The sequence below is a fragment of the Scylla paramamosain genome, chromosome 40 (genome assembly GCF_035594125.1).
Source record: "Scylla paramamosain isolate STU-SP2022 chromosome 40, ASM3559412v1, whole genome shotgun sequence".
Classification (NCBI taxonomy): Eukaryota; Metazoa; Arthropoda; class Malacostraca; order Decapoda; family Portunidae; genus Scylla; species Scylla paramamosain.
This window is the reverse complement of record NC_087190.1, coordinates 2,181,077-2,203,227: the sequence shown is the minus strand read 5'-3', so window position 1 is coordinate 2,203,227 and position 22,151 is coordinate 2,181,077. Positions and strand designations below refer to the sequence as shown.

Sequence of the window (22,151 nt, the reverse complement as noted above, 5' to 3'; positions counted from 1 at the left end):
GGGGTAACTTGATTTTTAAAGGGGTAACTTGATTTCTTAAAGGGATAATTTGATTTTTTAAAGGGGTAACTTGATTTTTTAAAGGGGTAACTTGATTTTTTAAAGGGGTAACTTGATTTTTAAAAGGGGTAACTTGATTTTTTAAAGGGGTAACTTGATTTTTTAAAGGGGTAATTTGATTTTTTAAAGGGGTAACTTGATTTTTTAAAGGGGTGATTTCATTTTTTAAAGGGGTAATTTGATTTTTTAAAGGGATGACTTGATCTTTAAATAACTTGATTTTAGGGGATAAGTTGATTTTTAAAGAAATAACTATTTTTACAGGATAACCTGATATTTTAAAGGAATAACTTGATTTTTAAAAGAATAACTTGATTTTTAGGGGATAATTTAATTTTTAAGGGATAATCTGATATTTTACGAATGTTTAAAGAATTATACCCTGTCACTAAAAAAAAAAATAATAAGTACCTCATACAGAAAGAAAAAAAAAAAAAATACAGACCACTCTTAATCTATTCACTGCTAAACAAATATCCCCTTTCTTTTATAACATACTGGTCACTATTTTAACACTAAGCTCTCGTAAATACTCTTGTAGCATCAAAAAACAGGAGAAAATAAACCTTCTATTTCCTCCCTTTTCTCTCTCGTGTCTCCATGCCAACAATTCTTACAGGGAAAGGTTAACGGAGGGTGACTAAAGCAATGAAATGGTTAAAGAAAAACAAAAACTTTTAAGGGTGACAGGAAGCTTGTAATTCTTAGCGTCATTCACTTTACCCGCCGATGTGTATTATTTACTCTGTTTTGAAATTCAGCACAGGTGAGGTTAATTTAATTCCCTTGCCAGGTGAAGTCAAGGTTTGGAAAAAATAATATAAAACCTGGTTCTCGTAAATTATATTATCTGCATATGTACCTTCCTTCTTCCCTTCCCTTCCCCTCATCTCTCTCTCTCTCTCCTCTCTCTCTCTCTCTCTCTCTCTCTCTCTCTCTCTCTCTCCTCTCTCTCTCTCTCTCTCTCTCCATTTCACACTCAGTTTATTGTTTTTTTTTTAACCTTTTTAATCTCTTCTTTTAATTATCTTTATTTTCTTCGTCTATTTTTTTCCTTTCACTTGTGTTCACTTAAATAGCGTTTGTTGAATCGCATTCTCTCTCTCTCTCTCTCTCTCTCTCTCTCTCTCTCTCTCTCTCTCTCTCTCTCTCTCTCTCTCTCTCTCTCTCTCTCTCTCTCTCTCTCTTCTCTCTCTCTATCTCTCTCTCTCCTCTCTCTCTCTCTCTCTCTCTCTCTCTCTCTCTCTCTCTCTCTCTCTCTCTCTCTCTCTCACCTTCCTGCCTCGCTTCACACCTGTCTGCAAGAGCCCCTATATCAGGCCACACCCGTTCTTCCTACCGTCTCCCTCCTGCACATCTGTTCTTAGTGTTACCTCCCTCCCACACACCTGCTCTCGCTTTTTCCTCCTTCCCACACACCTGACCTTCGCACTTGTCTTTACACTCCCACGCCTTGTTAGCTCGTTTACTTGCTTGCTACACACTCCCACACCTGACCTCTGAAGCTACAATAACGTGTTTCTTTGCACTATATTCACAAAACTGGAAAAAAAAAAGTCGTATCAGTTTCCATGTACTTGTGTTGTTATTGTCAACCTGTTCACTCGTTTTCATCTTCATAGTATGTAAGTTTCCGTATTTTGTAGCTCTTTCGCTCTCTCTCACACCTGGTTTTTTTTTCTTTTTCTGTAACTTTTTTCTTTTTTTTTAGTTTTGCAGTCCCTTCACATACATGTTCTTATTTCATACCTATTTCTTTTTTTTTTTTTTTTCAGGCTCACACACACACACACACACACACACACACACACACACACACACACACACACACACACACACACACACACACCTGCTTTTCTTATCCTATGCCAGTTCCCTTTTTTCAGACTCACACACCTGTTCCTCTCATTCTACTTATGTTAATTCGTTCCAACTTTCCTCTCATATATGTTACCTTTATTTGTCATCCTCCCTACACCTGTTTCTTTCATTTCACTTCTGTTATTTTCCTTTTCCAGCCCTTGCACACCTGTTGGCATAAGTCTGCACTTCATTCATTCATTCCCAATCTTCATGCACACCTGTTCGATTCTTTACCGTCCCCGCGTACATCTGTCTCTCATTCCACGTGTTCCTTCATCCTCAGCCTCCCTGCACACCTGTACCCTTCTTTTCCATCCCCCTTCACACGCACACACACACACACACACACACACACACAAGAACCACACATTCCACATCTGTTCTCATCCTCACTCACCGTCACACATGTCCTTTCATTACCACACCTGTTTTTCCAATACCACATAATATTATTATGTTCTCTCATTCTCACTGCCAAACCTGTTCTTTCATTCCCACACCCAAAACACACCTGTTCAATTGTTCTAACCCCTTCCTGCATACCTGTACCCTTATTCCCTAGCATAACCTGACTCTCCTCCTGCCTTCTGTCTCATTCTGTCTCTCTCACTCACTCAAGCCACAGTCTAACCTTTCTTAGTGTAGAAGTGAAAGATCTCAGAGTCCCCGGACCAGCCAAACTTGTTCTCCACAGCCACGGTCGCCTCGTAGTCAGTGGCAGGCTCCAGGTCAGTAATGGCGTGGGTCATCTGCTGCACGGGACCCGAGGACAGAGGCGCTAAGGCAGGGCCGCCCGCTGGTCCGTTAGGAGAGTACAAGCGAATGTTCCACTGGCCTGCTGACGGGTTGTGGATGAGCCTCTCCTGTGGGTGCGGGAGTGAGGAAGCGAGTTATGAGTTACGAGTTATGGGTTGTTCTGTGTCGTTTTGGGAAGATGAGTTGGCGTGGTGGAGAGGGAGAAAGTTAGATGAATGATAAGATGGTTCGTTGTGCCTGAGTGGGATTAGAAAGATTACTGGGGATGCGTAAGGTGAATATCAAACAATAAAAAAAGGAAGTAAAGGCAAAATAAGAAGGAATGAAAATAAGAAGAGGATGAAGAAGAATGAATGAAGAATGGATGAAGAATGAATGAAAGTAAAAAGAGGATGAAGAAGAGAAAGATGAAGAAGATCAACAAGAACATGAACAAGAAGAAAATACCACAATATAAAAACAAGAACAAAACGAACAAGAACAAGAAAATTGAAAAAAAGAAAAAAAAGAGAAAAAATAAAACAAGAAACAACGTGTGAAAGGAAGGAAGGAGACAGCGATGAATAAAAAAAACTGGGGAGAGATGAAGTGTGGAATACAAATAACCACTCAGATCCACCTCTGCTTAATGTCACAGCTGAGGTGAGAAATAAAGCCATACATAATAAAGAAGGTCGAGACAAAACACACATGAGAGAAACTAAACACACACACACACACACACACACACACACACACACACACACACACACACACACACACACACACACACACACACACACACCAGTCCCTAACTTAATTCATGTGGCGTTGGAAATAGATGACGTCTATTAAATTTTTACTTATTAACCTTTTGTCCTCTTGAGTGCATAAATTAATTCATTCGTGTCTCTCTCTCCTGTCACTCACTCACAATGCCTCCATCCCTCGCGACCTAACTAAATGACTGGATCAGTGATAGAGAGGGGGAAAAATCGTAATTCACTATTCAGTTGATGACAGGTATAATTAATGTTTCATATCAGGTATTAATTTATGATGTTGCTTCTAAAGGGGTTGTTCGTTCGTTGTGTCCCTGATGTTTACTCGCTATCGTCACCGTTCGCAGTCGTTTATTCGTTATTTGAACATGGCCAAGTAAATGAAATAAGGTGAGCTTGACAGGTTAATAAATCAAGGTGAAAATGACCAGGTAAACATGACATTGTAAATAAAACAAGGTAAATAAGACAAGGTAAAACATAACCAGGTAAATTAAACAAGGTGAACATGACAAACTAAACATAACCAGTTAAATCAAACAAGGTGAAAATGACAAACTAAACATGACCAGGTAAATTAAACAAGGTGAAAATGACAAACTAAACATAACCAGGTAAATTAAACAAGGTGAACATGACAAACTAAACATGACAAGATAAATTAAACAAGGTGAATATAACCAAGTAAATAAAGCAAAGTAAATAAACAAGATAAACACAACCAGGTTAATAAAATAAAGTAAACATGACCAACTAAAAATGACCAAGTATACATGACCACGTAAATTAAATAAGGTAAACATGGCCAGGTAAACACAAGGCAACACTCACCTTGTGTCGCCGGTACTGCAGGCGGTACATGATAACAGGTGTATGACTCTCCGCCACCCAGGTAAGAGTGTAGGTCGTCCTCTCCCCCCCGGCAGGGCTGCTCGTCACCCGCGGCACCCTGGGCAGACCTGGGGAAGCGTCACATCTCTTGTTACACACCTGTGGATATTTGTGGGTAACCGAACCTAACCTAACTTAACCGTGACACCTGTTGTTACCTACCTGTCTAACTTGTGGATACTAACCAAACCTAACCTAACTTAACCTAACCTAATCTAACCTAACATAACCGTGACACCTTTTGTTACCTACGTGTGGAAACCTGTGAATACTAACCTAACCTAACCGTAACCGTTGATAATGGAAGATACTAGTGAATATCTATTGTTATTTGCACCTGTGGACATCTGTTGATAACCTAACCTTACCTAACCTAACTTAACCTAACGTAACCTAACATAACCGTGACACCTTTTCTTACCTACGTGTGGACACCTGTGGATACTAACCAAACCTAACCTAACAGTAACCGTTGATAATGGGAGATACTAGTGAATACCTATTGTTATTTGCACCTGTGGACATCTGTTGATAACCTAACCTTACCTAACCTAACCTCACCTAACCTGTTGATAACTTAACCTAACCTGCTTTTAATTTGACTTAACATATCCTACCCTGATCTAACAATGGCTACTCATAACTCAATCTAACTTAACCTAATTCAATAACCTAACACAACTTAACTTAACCTACACAAAATTAAAGTAACCTAACACAAAATAACCATACATTACCTTACCTGTGGAAACGTAAGGGTTACCTGGAAATTTATGTGACAGGTGAAGGGAAAAAAAGTTTACCTGTACAACACCTCTTGATTGGACAGGTGTGAAAAATGGATGTGACCGTCAAAAGAGGCACGTCATTTCACCTGAAGAACACTGACACCTGTGGAAAGTCCGGCGACAGGTGAGCGGCGGAAAGTGCTCACCTGTGCAGCGCTTGATTGGAAAGGTGTGCAATAATAATCAGGACATTGGGTAAAAAAAAAAAAAAAAAAAAAAAAAACAGGAAATTTGTCAGCTTCAACTGCTCGCAATAGTGTTTTGTGTCCCTCCCTCGCTTTCCTCTTTCCTCTCTTCTTTCCTTCAAGCACTTTTCAATTTTTTCTCCCTCTCTCTTCTTCTCTTTCGTTCATTCATCTTCCTCTCTCCTCTTCTCCTTTCCTTTATACATTCTCATTTCTCCTCTTTCTTTCCTTCACACATCCTTCTATTCCGTCCTTCTTATCTCTTCTACACTTTCCTACACACATCCTACTCTCTCCCTCTTCCTTTCCTTCCCTTCCTTTTTCCTTTACACAACTTCTTTCTTCTCTCCCTTCAAGGGACACCAGTAATTCTTTCACCACTTTTTACCTCTCTCTCTCTCTCCGTCTCTCTCTCTCTCTCTCTCTCTCCTCCTCTCGAGCTCCTCCTCTCTCTCTCTCTCTTCTCTCTCGCTCTCTCTCTCTCTCTCTCTCTCTGCCAGTGCGTATCTACTTTCCTACAATTCCTTTCTTCCCTCCATCCCTTCACAAGCACACACACACACACACACACACACACACACACACACACACACACCTGCCCTCCTTCCAGCCTTTCCTTACTTCCTCTTCAAATCAGCGGCGATGGCATCGATTTAATAGTTCTGTAAGTCACACGCACAGTCAAGATACTCATTCTTGTGTTGTGTCTCACCTAAAAAAAAGAAGAAAAAAAAATCACGAAGATACAAAGCCACACTCTTCATATACTTGGCCAAAAACCACCTACACCTGCTGATAACCAGTTTTTTACCTGTCGTGGGTGGAAGTTGAGAGAGTGTGGGAGAGAACATGGCATTTTCCCTCACGAATATACAGCTTTACCTTACTGGAGGACAGAGAAGAGGCGTGTCACGGATTCCTTAGTTAACTTGATGGGGCGGAGTGGGCGGGGAGGGTCTCTCACTCTTCCCTCTCACTCTCACTCACTCCCCTATCAGCTAGAGTCATATAATCCAACTATACCACGACCGCAGGGGATGATGAGAATGTAGAGGGTGCTGGAGAGGTGGTGGTGGTGGTGTGAGTGCTAGTGGGTGGTGGTGGTGCTAAATTGTGCTAGTGGGTGGTGGTGAGGTGCTAAGAGGCGATAATTCCTAGCCTTCCAGTCTCCACCTCCTCTGCTACTTCTACATCTACTGTTATTATCTAATTTCCTACCACTGTTATAACCTACTGCTACTCTTACCTGCTGTCCTGCTACTAATTCCACTTAATGCTACTGCTACTTCAATACTACATACTTCCACCCTCCTACTTCTAACTCATCCACCTTAATACTCCCCACCCAACCTCTCTCTCTCTCTTTCTCTTCTACTGCTACATAGTCCTCGAAATTCACGCCCTTCTCACCGCCATGCAGTGGAATGACTTGACACGGAATATGCAACAGGTGATCATAAACTCTCGCAACTCTGACGGCACTAAAGCCGCGGGTATCATATTCAGTGCAGTGTTGGGCTGGTTAAAGTTATATATAGGCCTTGTTGATTACTGGGTGCGTGGTTTTGTCTGTATATATGTGTGTGTGTGTGTGTGTGTGTGTGATGTGTGTGTGTGTGTGTGTGTGTGTGTGTGTGTGTGTGTGTGTGTGTGTAATCAGAAGTGGCCGTGTGCACGTAAAAATTCCTGAAGGGGACGGTCCTTGTGTGTGTGTGTGCGTGTGTGTGTGTGTGTGTGTGTGTGTGTGTGTGTGTGTGTGTGTGTGTGTGTGTGTGTGTGTGTGTGTGTGTGTGTGTGTGTGTGTGTGCATGTACGTGTAATCAACAGTAACGGACGGTGTACACGTGAAAAAATTCCAGAGGGAGAGTTTGGGTCGTGTGTGTATGTATGTATGTATGTATGTATGTATGTATGTATGTATGTATGTATGTATGTATGTATGTATGTATGTATGTATGTATATATATATGTAGCCTATGTATCTATGTATGTACGTATGAATGTACATACCTGCACTACCTGTTACCTGTGTGTACCTGTGTGTACCTGTGTGTACCTGTATATCCTCTCACCTGCCTTACCTGTAAATCTAAAGGTGCAGTTCTCTATACCCTTGGTCACCTGTACAGTCATCTCAACCCATTCAGCCGTGCCTCACCTGTTAGCCTGATGGGTGGTTAGTTTGTACCTGTCGTTACCTGTACACCTCCACTGCCTCACCTATTAATCTGTAGGTATTAATCTCTGCACACTCTCACGATTATTTTCCCTGTTAGTTTGTACCTGCCATTACCTGCACCCCTTCACCACTGCCTCACCTGTTAATCTGCAAGTCTTAGTCTCTGCACCCCTTCACACTCGCCTTACCTGTTAGTCTGTCCCTGCCATCACCTGCAACTCCTCCCATTGCCTCACCTGTCAGCCTGATGGAGGTGTTGGTGCGGCCTAAGGGACTCTCCGCCGTGCAGGTGTACTCCCCGAAGTCCTCCTCACGAACTTCCTGGATGGTGAGGGTGTGGCGGTGCTGGGTGTCATGAGAGAAGACGTAGTGCTCGGAGAGGAGTGGGCGCCCCTGCTTCGTCCAGGAAACAGTGGGGACAGGCCGGCCGTGCACGCGACACACCAGCTCCACGTAGCGCCCCACGCCCGTGTGCAGCAGCGACTGTGCGGGGAGGGCGCCAGGTGAGGAGTTAGGGAAGTGGTGTGCTGAATTAGTGTGGTGATGTGGTGAAGAGGACATCAGGGAAGCGAGGGGAGGGTAAGGACAGTGACGTGAAGGTGATGAGGGCATGGAAGTGATGTGAAGGTGAAGAGGACGTTAAGAAAGTGACGAGGTGTGGACTCAGAAGGTGATGTGGCAAGGAGTGTTTCAGGAAAGTGACGTGAAAGTGAGGAAAAGTTCAGGAAAGTGGAGTGACGTGGTAAGGAAAACATCAGGAAAGTGAGGTGAAAACACACACACACACACACACACACACACACACAATAGGAACCCAAGATCAACACTTTGCCCGACTGCATTCATCCTCTTTCACGCCGCAGTGTTGCATCTCTTGCTATCTTCTATCGCTATTTTCACGCTAACTGTTCTTCTGATCTTGCTAACTGCATGCCTTCCCTCCTCCCACCGCCTCGCTGCACAAAACTTTCTACTTTCTGTCCAAGAGTTGGCTAGTATTCTCAGTCTTTCATTTCTTTGCTAGTAAACTCTGAAACTCCCTGACTGCTTGTGTATTTCACTCTTCCTATGACTTAAACTAATCGAGAGGGAGGTATTGAGGGTCTTATCCTACATGTTTGGATAATTCATCTGGTTGTTGTCTAGGGGAGTGGCACCTCAGCAGGCAATTTTTTCACTTACTTTATATTACCCGTGGTCAGAACCCTTCTTGAATATATACAAAACAAACTGAAACTCACGATCAACAAAGCCACACACACACACACACACACACACACACACACACACACACAAAAAAGAAAACTTGAAATCAACACGAACGAAATCAAATCCACAACACTATAGAACGAAAGCCGAGTCTTGCCTCCTCCGTGGTGACATCTGGCGGGTACTGGATCTCTATGGTCATGTCGGTGGAGGAGGGGTGCCCCAGGCCGTTCTTGGCGGTGCAGATGTAGGTGCCCTCCACATCATGGTCAGCATTGGACAGCGTGATGCTCCGGCCCTGTGTGTGGAGGAGAGAGCGTGATTGGTACAGTGGCTGGGTGAGTGTGTGTGTGTGTGTGGTTGAGGGAGGAGGGTTAATTGATGGTTAGATTAGGTTAGATCACGTTAGGTTAGGTTAGGTTAGATCACGTTAGGTTAAGTTGACTGATTTAAGGTATAGCAATATGTGGTGCTGCTGACTGACTGACTGACTGATTGACTAACTGACTCACCTTCTACCTTCCTGTCTGACTGTCTGATTTATTGACTGAGTGAGTGAATGAATGAATGAATGAATGAATGAATGAATAGATAAATGAATGACTAATGGAATGAATGAATAAGAAAGGAGAAAAATGTGTGAGAGAGAGAGAGAGAGAGAGAGAGAGAGAGAGAGAGAGAGAGAGAGAGAGAGAGAGAGAGAGAGAGAGAGAGAGAGAGAGAGAGAGAGAGAGAGAGAGAGAGAGAATCACACGTCACTTTATCATAAACGTTTCTTTAATCCCTCACTCCTCACACCTCCACACCTGCGCCCTCCACACCTGTACACCTGTCTCTCACCTTTACTTTTACATTGAAACACCCACCTACGTTAATTCTTTTCACAATTTAATATATATACACGTTTCTCTCTCTCTCTCTCTCTCTCTCTCTCTCTCTCTCTCTCTCTCTCTCTCTCTCTCTCTCTCTCTCTCTCTCTCTCTATTTCAGACCTGTTTCCTGTACGGCTTATGCCAGAGGGAGTGGAGGGTGGGGAGAGAAACTTCTGCTTTGCTGTCCTTTTCTTCTATCACCTTAGCAGACCTAGGACGGGTCACCTCGAGAGAACCGCAAGGTCTGTTGTGGCCTGTATCTCTCTCTCTCTCTCTCTCTCTCTCTCTCTCTCTCTCTCTCTCTCTCTCTCTCTCTCTCTCTCTCTCTGCGATTGGCTTTGTATTTCCACGTATTCATTCATTCAATCAGTCAGGGAGTTAGCCAGTCAGTCAGTCATTCATTCAATCAGTCAGTCAGTCAGTCAGTCAGTCAGTCAGTCAGTCACGTAATTCTGTTATTGGTGAATTTCAAATCAATCAGTTTTTCAATTAATTAGTCAGTGAATCAGTCTCCTCCTTCCTTGTCTTTTCCTTTTTTTTCTTAAGGTAATTATAAAGATGGTCAATTTTTTTAGGTTAGTAGCGAATAAGGTAAGCAGGTCAAGCATGTAAGTTACGTTGTATTAGTTCGGTTTGAAGATATTGATCCGCTAATTTTCGGTGATCCTTTTAGGGAATAGCAAGAGTGGGGTTCTTTTTGTTTCTGAAGTTTTTGTTGCCCTTGGCCACCGTCCCTCTTACAAGCAAATATAGATAAATAAAAGTTAGACAAGTGTGTGCATTGTGGCTGTAAAAAAAAAGCAGAAAATGAGTACCTCCTTTAAAATGAATCAGATATTTAATTCATCTAACGTTTCGACAAAAAGCTTCAGAAAAAAATTAATAGATAAATAAATTTTCACTCTTAAGAAAAATTTACGTCAAAACTCTAGAGAAATAAAGATGTTTCATCCTGTTTTTTTCTCCTCTCATCGCCCCAGTCCACACGCACGTTACATAAATAGAACAGAAAGTAAATGTCTCGACAAAAAAAAATAATCTCCAGTGAGAAATGTCCACTCTGAAAATTAACTATTCCTAGAAAGTTCGGATAAATAAAAATAATTTTCATCCTGTCTCTCCTCTCGCCGCCGCAGTCGTGGCATAATGTAAATGACGCATGTTGTGCAAGTAGAAGAGAAAGTAAACAATTCTACAAATAACCTTAAATTACAGAAATGTTCACTTTGAAAATAAATAAATAAATAAATAAGAATAGTTGAAACTTTAGAGAGGTAGAGTAAAGCTTCATTTCATATGGTGTGTTCCCTCGCTGCCACAGTGCACACGTAATGAAAGTGACACAAGTTAGTTAGAGAAGCTATCCACTTAGCGCTCCACTTACCTGACGAGAAAAAAGTTGATCAGTGTGTAGATAACATTTAAATACCACGTTAACATTTTTGGATACATCCGCCTGAGTTTGTGCAACTTCAGTATGTGTTCATGCTAGAAAAAAAAATAAAAAAAAAAATAAAAAAATAAAAAATAAAATAAATAAATAGATAAAAAAAAAAATAATAATAAAATCGTACCTTAAGATCCGCAGGTGAGGTACGAATGTGCTCATCTGAGGAACAATTAAGAGGTGAGAAAGAACACCTGAGAATAAAGAAACTGATGGCTCTTAAAGATGACTTCTTCTTGGTGTATAAAAATAACTTCCTTGCAGTGAGTGAGAGCGTCCACGTTACACATTTTGAAGTGCTTCGCAAAAGGTAAGTTGGATTAACCTTTATTTGACACACGAGTTTACCTGCACTAGGTAGGCTGATAAATAGTTAGATAATTAGGCAGATTAATGGAGAGAGAGAGAGAGAGAGAGAGAGAGAGAGAGAGAGAGAGAGAGAGAGAGAGAGAGAGAGAGAGAGAGAGAGAGAGAGAGAGAGAGAGAGCATATAAATAGGTAGATATTTAAGATAGGTGGATAGTCAGATACATAGCCAGATAAACGTATACAGATCGATAAACAGATGTTATATTGGCTACAAAATCTGCTCAGTATTTAGTCAACAAATACATTTCCAAAATAAAAGACGAAAAGAGACTAATGAAAATATGAATTACATAAAACAATTAACACAGGTGGCGAAGAATCAATTAGCTGTACTAAAAAATAAAATAACAATAAAAAAAAATAAAATAAACAAACAAACTTACCTACATTTCGTTCATGGAGTTCGTTTGTATCGTGCTGAATGTGTAGCGATATTTTTCCGCGTGTGTGTGTACTGTACGTGGATTCAGACTTAGAAAACACCAATATTCAGTCATTTCCGTGCTCGTGCAAATAGTTTCTTCCATTTTAGGTGTTATGAATGACTTGAAATGTGGACCAGAAGGAGAAAGACCACAGGAAGACCAAGAAGGAGATGACTAGATGTAAAGAAGAATTTAGAAAACAATAATGTGCATCTAGAAGTAAACACATAGAGACTATAAGAAGACCACCGGGAAGACCAAGAAGATGATCAGATGACGTAAAGAAGAATGTACAAGACAAGAATATAATTAGAAGTAAACAGACAGAAAATGAGACGGCGACGAATGAAGAAATCCAATAAGTAGACAGACAACAGACAGGTGAATCATTATCTGGCGTCTGGCGGGAAAGGTGATGAAATAATTTGAGTGACGATAACCACCAGGTGAAATACCACACCTGAGCACACCTGACCTCACCTCGTGCATGCGTGACCCTGAGGGGAGGTGACCTTGCTGCCGTGTCCAGGTGATCGTGGCAGGAGGGTTGCCGTCCGCCCCACACTCCAGGGTCACGCTCGAACCCTGGACCACGTGCTGCAGGCGAGGACTTAACCGACGGACCTGGTGACGTGAGGCAACGTGGGATGAGTGTTGGGGTGTGTGTGTGTGTGTGTGTGTGTGTGTGTGTGTGTGTGTGTGTGTGTGTGTGTGTGTGTGTGTGTGTGTGTGTGTGTGTGTGTGTGTGTGTGTGATGGGTCGATTCCTTTTTAATATCATTCCTATTTCTGGTTTTATTGCCATTGTTACTATTGTTGTTGTTGTTATTGTTGTTGTTGTTGTTGCTATTATTATTATTATTATTATTATTATTATTATTAGTAGTAGTAGTAGTAGTAGTAGTAGTAACAATAGTAATAACATTAAAAAGCAGTTTCGACTCTCTCTCTCTCTCTCTCTCTCTCTCTCTCTCTCTCTCTCTCTCTCTCTCTCTCTCTCTCTCTCTCTCTCTCTCTCTCTCTCTCTCTCTCTCTCTCTCTCTCTCTCTCTCTGTCTCTCTTCACACGTCTGCAGTGACGGACTAACACCTATTCTATCCTTCTCTCTCTCTCACTTTCCTGCTCCTCTCCCTCACAATAACTCTCCACTGCCCTCCTTCGCTTCCTCTCCCTCTTCTCCTCTGCACATTCCCTTTCAGCCGAGTCTCCTTCAGTCTTGCACTTTCTCACACAAACTTATAAAATTTCTCCTCCTCATATTCTTTCTTGTCACAAATCCTGCTCCTCCTTCTCCTTCTCTTCTTCCTAAGGTAAGCGGGAATCGAACCCAGCTCACATATTACTGTCGTACCCAACCTCTCTTGTTTAAACTTCCATTTTCTTCTTCGTCTAACAGTCCAACAAAGGTGAAAGGATAAAGGTATTGTTAATGATACAGGTGTTCTTAAAGGTTTCTCCACCTCAACCTAACTTAACCCCGAGTGTTCAAATAACTTAGTAACCTTTGTTTTATTTCCTGCCCAGTAAATTAATGCAAAGGCAAGCATCACCTGTCAAATTGTCGTCAGGAGAAGCAGGTGTTTTTAAAGGCTTCTCCACCTCAGCCTAACCTAGCCTTGTTCAATTAATCTACTACCCGTTGTTTTATTTCATGCTCAATAAAATGATGTAGTCACTCAAATAACACCTGCCATATTTATTTATTTTTTTTTTTAAGGATTTCCTCGCCTCAACCTCGACTACTTTCAACAAGCTCTCGTGAAAGTTGAAGGATTTTTTTAAGGGTGTATTCACGCTACTATTCATAATTTTGGGAGTTTTCTTGCTTTTAATAATAGTTGGGGGTATTTTAAGAACATAACATAAGGGAAGCTGCACGAAGCCATTAGGCCTACCCGTGGCAGTCCCTACATAAAACATACCTATTTCCACCTATCAAGAAGCCATCAGGACTACACATGGCAGTCCCTACATGACACCTATCTCCACCTATCATTACAAAACACAAGGGAAGCTGCAGAAAACTATCAGATCTATACGTGGCAGTCCCTACATAACACACACCTATCTCTACCTATTATCACAAAACACAAGGGAAACTGCAGGAAACTATCACATCTATACGTGGCAGTCCCTATATAACACATACCTGACCTATTTCCATCTAACATCATTCAGAAATTTGTCTAATCTTCTTTGACAGTTCCCTAATGGCTCAGCACTAACAACCTAATTACTGAGCATTCCATTCATCCACCACTCTATTTGTGAACTAATTCTTATTATTTCTTCTTTAAATTTAACCTTCCCAAGCTTGACCCCATTATGTCTTGTCCTATTCTGATTGCTGGTTCTGAGAATTTTACTTACGTCATTCTTGTTTTCATGCTTCTAATAATATTCTGGTGTATTTTAGTGGTTGTAATAATACCTGGAGATGTTTTCATACTTCTAATAATATTTTGGTATATTTCAAAGTTTGTAATAATAGTTTGGGATGTTTTCACGGTTCTAATCAGTTTAACGAAGATTCTGTGCCGTCATAGGGAGAGAAGCACACGTGAAAACTCAGATCTGTGGAGGTCTCATGGCCTTTAAATATAGTAATGATGAAAAAAAATAAAGTATTGATTTAATTCCTCTCTCATACGACACTTCAACTATTCCAACTATTTTTCCCCTTCCGATTTCCCATCACAAAGCAGTTAAGAATACAGTTTTTAACCCCCCTTCTCTCTCTCTCTCTCTCTCTCTCTCTCTCTCTCTCTCTCTCTCTCTCTCTCTCTCTCTCTCTCTCTCTCTCTCACCCCAAACCATTCCTTTATCTTCCCATTCCCTACCACAAAGTAGTTATGAACACAGTCCTATAACTGCTCCACCCCCTCCCTCTCTCTCTCTTTCTCCCTCTCTTACCGTGGCCGGGTATTGTACATCCAAGGTGTGCGTCACTTCAATGGCAGGGGAGGTCTCAATCCTGCATACGTAACTTCCAGCGTGGCTCCTCCGCACGCCGCTCAGAGTGAAGGAGTTACCCAGCTTCTGTAGTCTCTTGCTCTGCCTGATCTAGGGTGGACGGAGGGCAGGGGGTCAGGTCAAGTGGTGGTGTGGTGGTTTGGTGGTGAGGTGGTGTGGTGGTGTGGTGGTGAGGTACAGGTAAGTTGAGTAATTGAAAGGTGTAGCGTGTGAATAAAGGTGAGAAGGAAGGTGTGAGTTAATTGATAGTATGGAGGGTGGAAGATAAAAATAAGTCGAGTGTGATACAGGTAAACAAGAAAACTAATACAAACACGTGTGAATGCTGGTGAGGTGGAAGCTACAGGTTAATTGTTGAGATAAAGGACTGAAGGTAAAAAGAGTTGTACAGGTGAGGTATAAAGTAATTAGCATATAGTAAGGTGAGTACAGGTAAGGTAGAGTAACTAAGAGGTATTATGTGTATCAATATAGATAAAAAAAAAAGGTACAGGTTAACTGTTGATGAAAATGATGGAAGACAAACAAAACGTCAGGTGAGATACAAAGTAATTAGCAAATAGTAAGGTGAATACAGGTAAACTATTGTATGACTCTTTTGAATACAGGTGAGAAGGAAGACACAGGTTAATTTGTGGTATGAAGGATGGAAAGTAAAAATAAATCAGGTGTGGTACAAATAAACTTAGTAAACAATTAAACAGGTAAACTAATTAAAACACGTGAATACAGGTGAATAAGAAGGTACGGGTTAAGAATGATAAGAATAGTAGAAAAAGCAGTGTCAGGTGTGGTACAGGTGAGGTATAGACCAATCAACATGCGGAAGGGTGAGTACAGGTGAGATATGGTGTAATTAACAAGCGTAACTAATTAAAACACGTGAATACAGGTGAATAAGAAGGTACAGGTTAAGAATGATAAGAATAGTAGATAAAGCAATGTCAGGTGTGGTACAGGTGAGGTATAGACCAATCAACATGCGGAAGGGTGAGTACAGGTGAGATATGGTGTAATTAACAAGCGTAACACGTGTGCATAAAGGTGGATGGGAAGGATTAATTGCCTTGATATGAAGGACGGAAGGGTGAAGGTCAGGATTGGTACAGGTGAGCAATGCAGCAATTTAACAAGTGAAGCATGAAAGGTACAAGTGAGCTATGATGGAATTAATAGATATACAGGTGTGAATATATGTGACGTAAAGGTAAATTGTGTTAATTATAAAAGGATGTTAATTAGGTAAGATAATTCTACAGGTGAAATGGGACAATTATCATCAACATATAACCATTTGCAAGAAAGTTAAGGGTGAAAACGAATAGATTTTGCAATTTCTACCTAGTTTTAAGATTGGATGTGGCTGTAGAAGAGGAGAAAGAGTGATTGGTGATTAGGAGCAGGGGTACCATGTGGCAATCAGTGTTAAAAGGTGAGTACAGGTGAAATATCAAGGAAGTCAATAAGATTCACGTGAAGAAGTGTGAGTGTCAGGTATTGGAAGGTAGAGTGAACCGATGCATTCACAGGTAAGAGAAAAGGTTACGTTAATTATTTGACAGGTAAGCCTCACAAAAAAAAAAGAAAAGAGTGAAAACAAAGCGAGTAATGCTTCAGAAATTTCAACATTTAACACAGGTAGCGAGGCACAGGTAACACTAATTAATCTGCAGTATAGATGGCTTCCCTCTGCTTTTATTTTTACTTTTATACGTGCGTCAGTTAAACAAAAACATTGAAAAAACCTTACGAATGGGTGAAAAGTTAGAAGGTTAAAACAATGGAGATAGAAAGAGAGAGAGAGAGAGAGCGAGTGGGTGAGCGAGTGAATGAGTGAGTGAGTGAGGGAGTGAGGGAGAGCAGACGCAAGTGCCTTCGTGCATGTGACAAAGGTTCAAGAATGTGACTCCATCATAACGTTTCATTCCCACGAGATTTACTTCGGCCAGGTGAGGAAAAAGTGTTAAGTTTGTAAAAAGCCTCCATTAGTCTTAACCTTTCCTTTCTCCTTTTTCTCTTACTCATTTTCCCCGCCACTTATTAACCTTCCTCCTCCTCCTCTTCCTCTTCTTCTTCCTCCTCCTCTTATAAGATTAATTTTCTGCTTTACCTCTCTTTTGTCTTCTCTCTCATTACTTTTTTTTTCTCTCCCTCCCTCTCCCTCTCTCTCCCTCACACAAGATTCGCTATTTTCTCTCTCTCAAGTTTCCTTCCCAGAATTTACATATCTATCTTCATATGTTTTCTTCTCTCTCTCTCTCTCTCTCTCTCTCTCTCTCTCTCTCTCTCTCTCTCTCTCTCTCTCTCTCTCTCTCTCTCATTACGTTAGTCCAGGAAATCCTTCATGTCATTCCTCTCTTCCACCTCCTCCTCCTCCTCCTCCTCCTCCTCCTCCTCCTCGTCTTCCTCCTTTTATTCTTTATCCCTCTCACTTTTCACTCTCCTCCAGAAAAGTTTTAGTGAAGAATCCTCTCTCTCTCTCTCTCTCTCTCTCCTCTCTCTCTCTCTCTCTCTCTCTCTCTCTCTCTCTCTCTCTCTCTCTCTCGTTTCACGTCTGCAAACTTACTTCCCATTTTTTTCTTTCTCTCTCTTTCTTTTCTTTTTCTTTTTCTTATTTTCTTCAAGAGTGTCACGTTTTCTTTTAATAAGTCGACATTTATAAGTTATTTATAAACTATTCACTTCCTTGTCATTATGTGGTTTTCGTATCTCTCTCTCTCTCTCTCTCTCTCTCTCTCTCTCTCTCTCTCTCTCTCTCTCTCTCTCTCTCTCTCTCTCTCTCTCTCTCTCGTTCTCCTTTTTTTTCTCTCTCGTTTTTCTGTTACTGTTGTTAGAATTGTTTGGTTTTATTTTTGTTTTTATATTCTCTTTGTCTTTATGATCTCGTTGTTGTAATTAGTAAAAGTGTATATTATTGTACATTATTGTTGAAAACCAAAGGCAGGTGAAGGAATTGGCAGGTTAATTGACTTGCGGCGCTATTTGAGAGTTCACCTGTCCGTTTCGGTGATTATTACCGTATGTTACCTGGGCAATACCTGTCCTTAACTGCACAGTCTTGCTTTATTGGAGTGAGTGAATTACAATTATCTTTTGTTCAGTTTCGTGCGTATTTATTTTTTTTTTCATAATTTTTTAATCTATTTTCGTTTATTTATGTTAGTTATTATTTATTTTAATTGTTATCCATGTATTGTTTATATATAGAATTTATTTATTTATTCACTTATTTGTTTATTTATTTATTTATTTATCTATTTTGTTCATTGTCTTCTTATGAAATTCTTAAAAAAGGATTATTCTTTATTTTTTTTCTCTATTCATCTGATTATTTATCTTACCTACTGTCCTATCTTCCTTATTAATTACCTATTACTTAAGTAGAGAAGTATTCATTTATCTATCTATTTCCTTGTTTATTTATTTATTTATTTGTTCATTGCCTTGTTATGAAATTCTTAAGAAACTCATGCTTTTGATAGTTCTTCGCCTTCAAATGTTTCAGAAAGATAGTGCGTGTTATTCTCTTCTCATTCTTCGTTTCGTCTTTGCGCCTTTAAAACGTTTCACGGACGAATTATTTTCCTTTTCTTTGTTTTCCTTCTTTGCACGTTAAAATATTTCACTTTCATATATATATATATATATATATATATATATATATATATATATATATATATATATATATATATATATATATATATATATATATATATATATATATATATATAATATATATATATATATATATATATATATATATATATAGTTTTCGTTTCCTATACCTTCAAACATTAAAGAAAAAAAAACGTAATATTTTTTTCCTATTCATTTGCCGTTCACTTTTCATATCTCCCCAAAATAAAGTGAAAAATAAATAAATAAAGAAAGAAAACTAGCATTTTAGTATTTTTTGTTTCCTTTTTGTACCCAGGAAGTTACAGAAACATACGACTTTTCCGTTTCTTCTCGCTTTCTTTTCACAACCATCAAATCTTTTAACAAACTTTCCTGACTTTTCTTTGCCTTCCTTTCCCTCTCTTTTTTTTTTTTTTCTGTATCTTTGAGTCCTTCACAAATCCACGACTGACTTCTCTTGCCTTTCTGAGACGTGTCCTTTCTTTCACCGGGAGAACACGGGAGTCTCCAGCTGGCCTTGGTTGTGACGTTAGTAAATAACTAAAGGCTCCATCTATTACTCATGTCACAAGACTCAGTGATGGGAACAGAACGCCTGGCGGCCACAGTACCTCACAGATAGCTGCTTAAATAACTACCTCTGCGGGATGTGCCCTTTCAATCTACTGGAGATGCGACAGGCGACATGTAGACAGGTAATAGACGGGTAACACTCGACAGGTAAGACTCGACAGGTAAGACTCGACAGGTGTACGCATTACTTGTAAGGTCAAGGTTGGGGGGAGGGTTGCACTTACGCCGCTCTTCTATATACAGGGTGGAATTAAGAAAATTTCGTCTTACTAGCTCCTCTCCTCTAACTGTTTTTCAGCCTTTCTCTCATCGTTTGCTATTTTCTACCGCTATTTTCACGCTTACTTCTCTTCTGATCTTGCTAGGTGCATGCCTCCCCTCCTTCCATGACCTCACTGCACAAGACTTCGTACGTTCTCTCATCAATATTCTGTCCACCTCTCAAATGCAAGAGTTAGTCAGTATTCACAGTCTTTCATCCCTTTCACTGGTAAACTCTGGAACTCCCCGCCTGCTTCTGTATTTCCTCCTTCCTGTGACTTGAACTCTTTCACGAGGGAGACTTCAAGACACCTCTAATTTTGGATGGCACTTCTGACCTTTATTTTTTTTTGGAACTGGCAACTCAGTAAGCCCTTTTTTCACACTCTTCTTGTTACCCTACGTCAGAACCCTCCTACATGATAAAAAAGAAGAAAAATTAATAAAAACACTCACCAAGTACATAACACAGAACACATGACACTTACCGGCATGTCCCCCACGTAGAGCGTCGGTGTTCTCCTCCCGGCATCACGTGTTTGAACATCAGCATGTATTTTCCTGGGGGCACGACAGGTAGATTTGTGCACAGGTAGGCAGGCAGGTAGATGAATTAATAGGTGGGTAGACAGAAAGGTATGTTGTTGGAAAGGTAGGTAGGTAGACAGAGAGGTATACTGGTAGGTTAGGTTAGGTAGATGGGTAGATAGATAAATAGACAGGTAGATAGATGGATAGATAGAGGGATAGATTGATAGATGGATAGATAGAGGAATAGACTGATAGATAGATAGATAAATATATAGATAAAGACAGATAAAAGAAAAGACAGAGGCAAAGAGATAGATATATAGACAGACAGATGATATATAGACAGACAGACACACATAGACAAACCAAAAAAAAAACTAAGACAGACAAATTTATAGAGACAGATAGATGGACAGACAGACATACAGATATATATAGATAGACAGGCACACTGATAAACAAACAAATAAACAAATAATCAAATATACAGACACACAGACACAAAATAACTCACAACTCACAAAAAAAAAAATAATAAAACAAAACAGACACACATACAGACTTCCCTTCCACACACAGCCACCCTATCCTTCTCCCTTCCTTCTCTCCACCACTTCTCCACAATCACCTTCGTTGCAGCACACACACACATACACACACACACACATCCCCATCTCTCCTCTCAAAACCAACCTCGAAATACACACCACACACACACACACACACACACACACACCATTCCATCTCTCTCCCCTCTCCTCCCTTCCTTTCCCCATTTCCCCATCTTACCTTGGTTCTCCACGTGGCACGGGAAGGTAACTTTACCCCCGACATCCACAGTGAAATGCTGCCCCTTAGCCGTGAACACCGGCTGCACATCTGAATACTCGTCAGCTCCTTCGCCTTCATCAGAATAGTGATCGAAGTGGGTGACCTGGGACCCGGCTGACGGAGAGAACGAGAGGGAGTGTTAGGTGAGACTGAGTGAGACGGAGATGGAGGATGAAGGAGAGGTGAGACGAAAGGGAGCTGGTGTTTGGTGATGGGACTAAGAGTTTTAGCTGAGGGTGGGAGAAGGAAGGGAGGAATGTGTGTTAGGTAAGGATGAGGGGAAAGAGAAAGGGTGTTTGGTAGAGATGAGGGGAGAGAAGTGTTAGCTGAGGGTGACAGGGCTTTAGTTGAGGGTGAGAGAAGAGAGGGGTGTCAGGTACGGGTAGAGGGGAGAGAGAGAGAGAGAGAGAGAGAGAGAGAGAGAGAGAGAGAGAGAGAGAGAGAGAGAGAGAGAGAGAGAGAGAGAGAGAGAGAGAGAGAGAGAGAGAGAGAGAGAGAGAGAGAGAGTGGGGAACTAGGCAAGGATGATGGGAGAGAGAAGGAACGTTTGGAGTAAGAATGAGGGGGAGAGAATGTGAGTGTTAGGTGAGAGTGAGCGTAAAGATAAGAGATGTTAGATGAGAGGGGAGAAAGAGGAATGGTAAGTGAGGCTGAGAGGGAGAAAGAAGAAGAGATGTCAAGTTACCATAAGGAGGAACATGAGGGAAGCTATAAGAAGCCATCAGACCTACACGTGGCAGTCCCTTTATAAAACCTAGACAAACTGATGAATGAGAATGATACATAAAATTAGTAGGTATGTTTTCATTCAGGTACTGCCACGTGGAGGGCTGATAAATGATTCCAGCTTCCATTATTTTCTTACGTTCTTGCATACAGCTGTCATCGTTATAAGTTTGTGTAGTCTTTTAAAACTTCTTATTGACTTGGGGTTGTGTGTAAAGGTGTTAGTGTTGTAATTGACTGATTGATTAATTAATTACTTATTCAGTCCCCCTCTCTTCTCCATTCTCCATCAGTTTCTCTCTCTTATTCTCACTTTCATCTTTTCCCTTCCTCTCTCCCTCTCAACTCTTCCCTCCTCTTCTCCATTTCTCTCTCCCTCTCATTCACAACACTTCATCTCCTCCCTTCTACGTAACGATCCTCCACACACACACACACACACACACACACACACACACACACACACACACACACATGAAAAGACTATTGTATTTCGACATTTACGAGCTGGGAACGAAAATGGAAGTCTTAGAAAACGGGAAAATGACGTAAATGAATGAATTATAAAACGAGAGAGAGAGAGAGAGAGAGAGAGAGAGAGAGAGAGAGAGAGAGAGAGAGAGAGAGAGAGAGAGAGAGAGAGAGAGAGAGAGAGCACCTTTACCCAGCAACCATCACAACACTGCCACTACCCACGCACACCTACCCAAGCACCACACACACCTACACACACACACACACACACACACACACACACACACACAAGAAAGGACAACAAAAGAATCATATAATCCTAAAGTATCTGTTATTATG

At 40.8% G+C, this 22,151-nt stretch overlaps 1 protein-coding gene across 12 annotated transcripts in view; it reads right to left on the bottom strand.

The window, feature by feature from the left end:
- Positions 1-22,151, bottom strand: part of LOC135092696 (roundabout homolog 3-like) — a 183,083-nt gene that overhangs the window by 20,799 nt on the left and 140,133 nt on the right. For all 12 annotated transcript variants that reach the window (XR_010263006.1, XR_010263005.1, XM_063991318.1 and 9 more), the window contains 8 exons: positions 20,571-20,726; positions 19,739-19,811; positions 14,718-14,867; positions 12,286-12,429; positions 8,850-8,990; positions 7,720-7,966; positions 4,272-4,399; positions 2,555-2,786 (listed from right to left, as the gene is read on the bottom strand). Coding sequence is in view for 10 of the 12 variants with exons in the window: in XM_063991318.1 (XP_063847388.1) it covers positions 2,555-2,786; positions 4,272-4,399; positions 7,720-7,966; positions 8,850-8,990; positions 12,286-12,429; positions 14,718-14,867; positions 19,739-19,744 (1,048 nt within the window). In the remaining 2 variants the exon portion in view is untranslated. The remainder of the gene's footprint in view (positions 1-2,554; positions 2,787-4,271; positions 4,400-7,719; positions 7,967-8,849; positions 8,991-12,285; positions 12,430-14,717; positions 14,868-19,738; positions 19,812-20,570; positions 20,727-22,151) is intronic.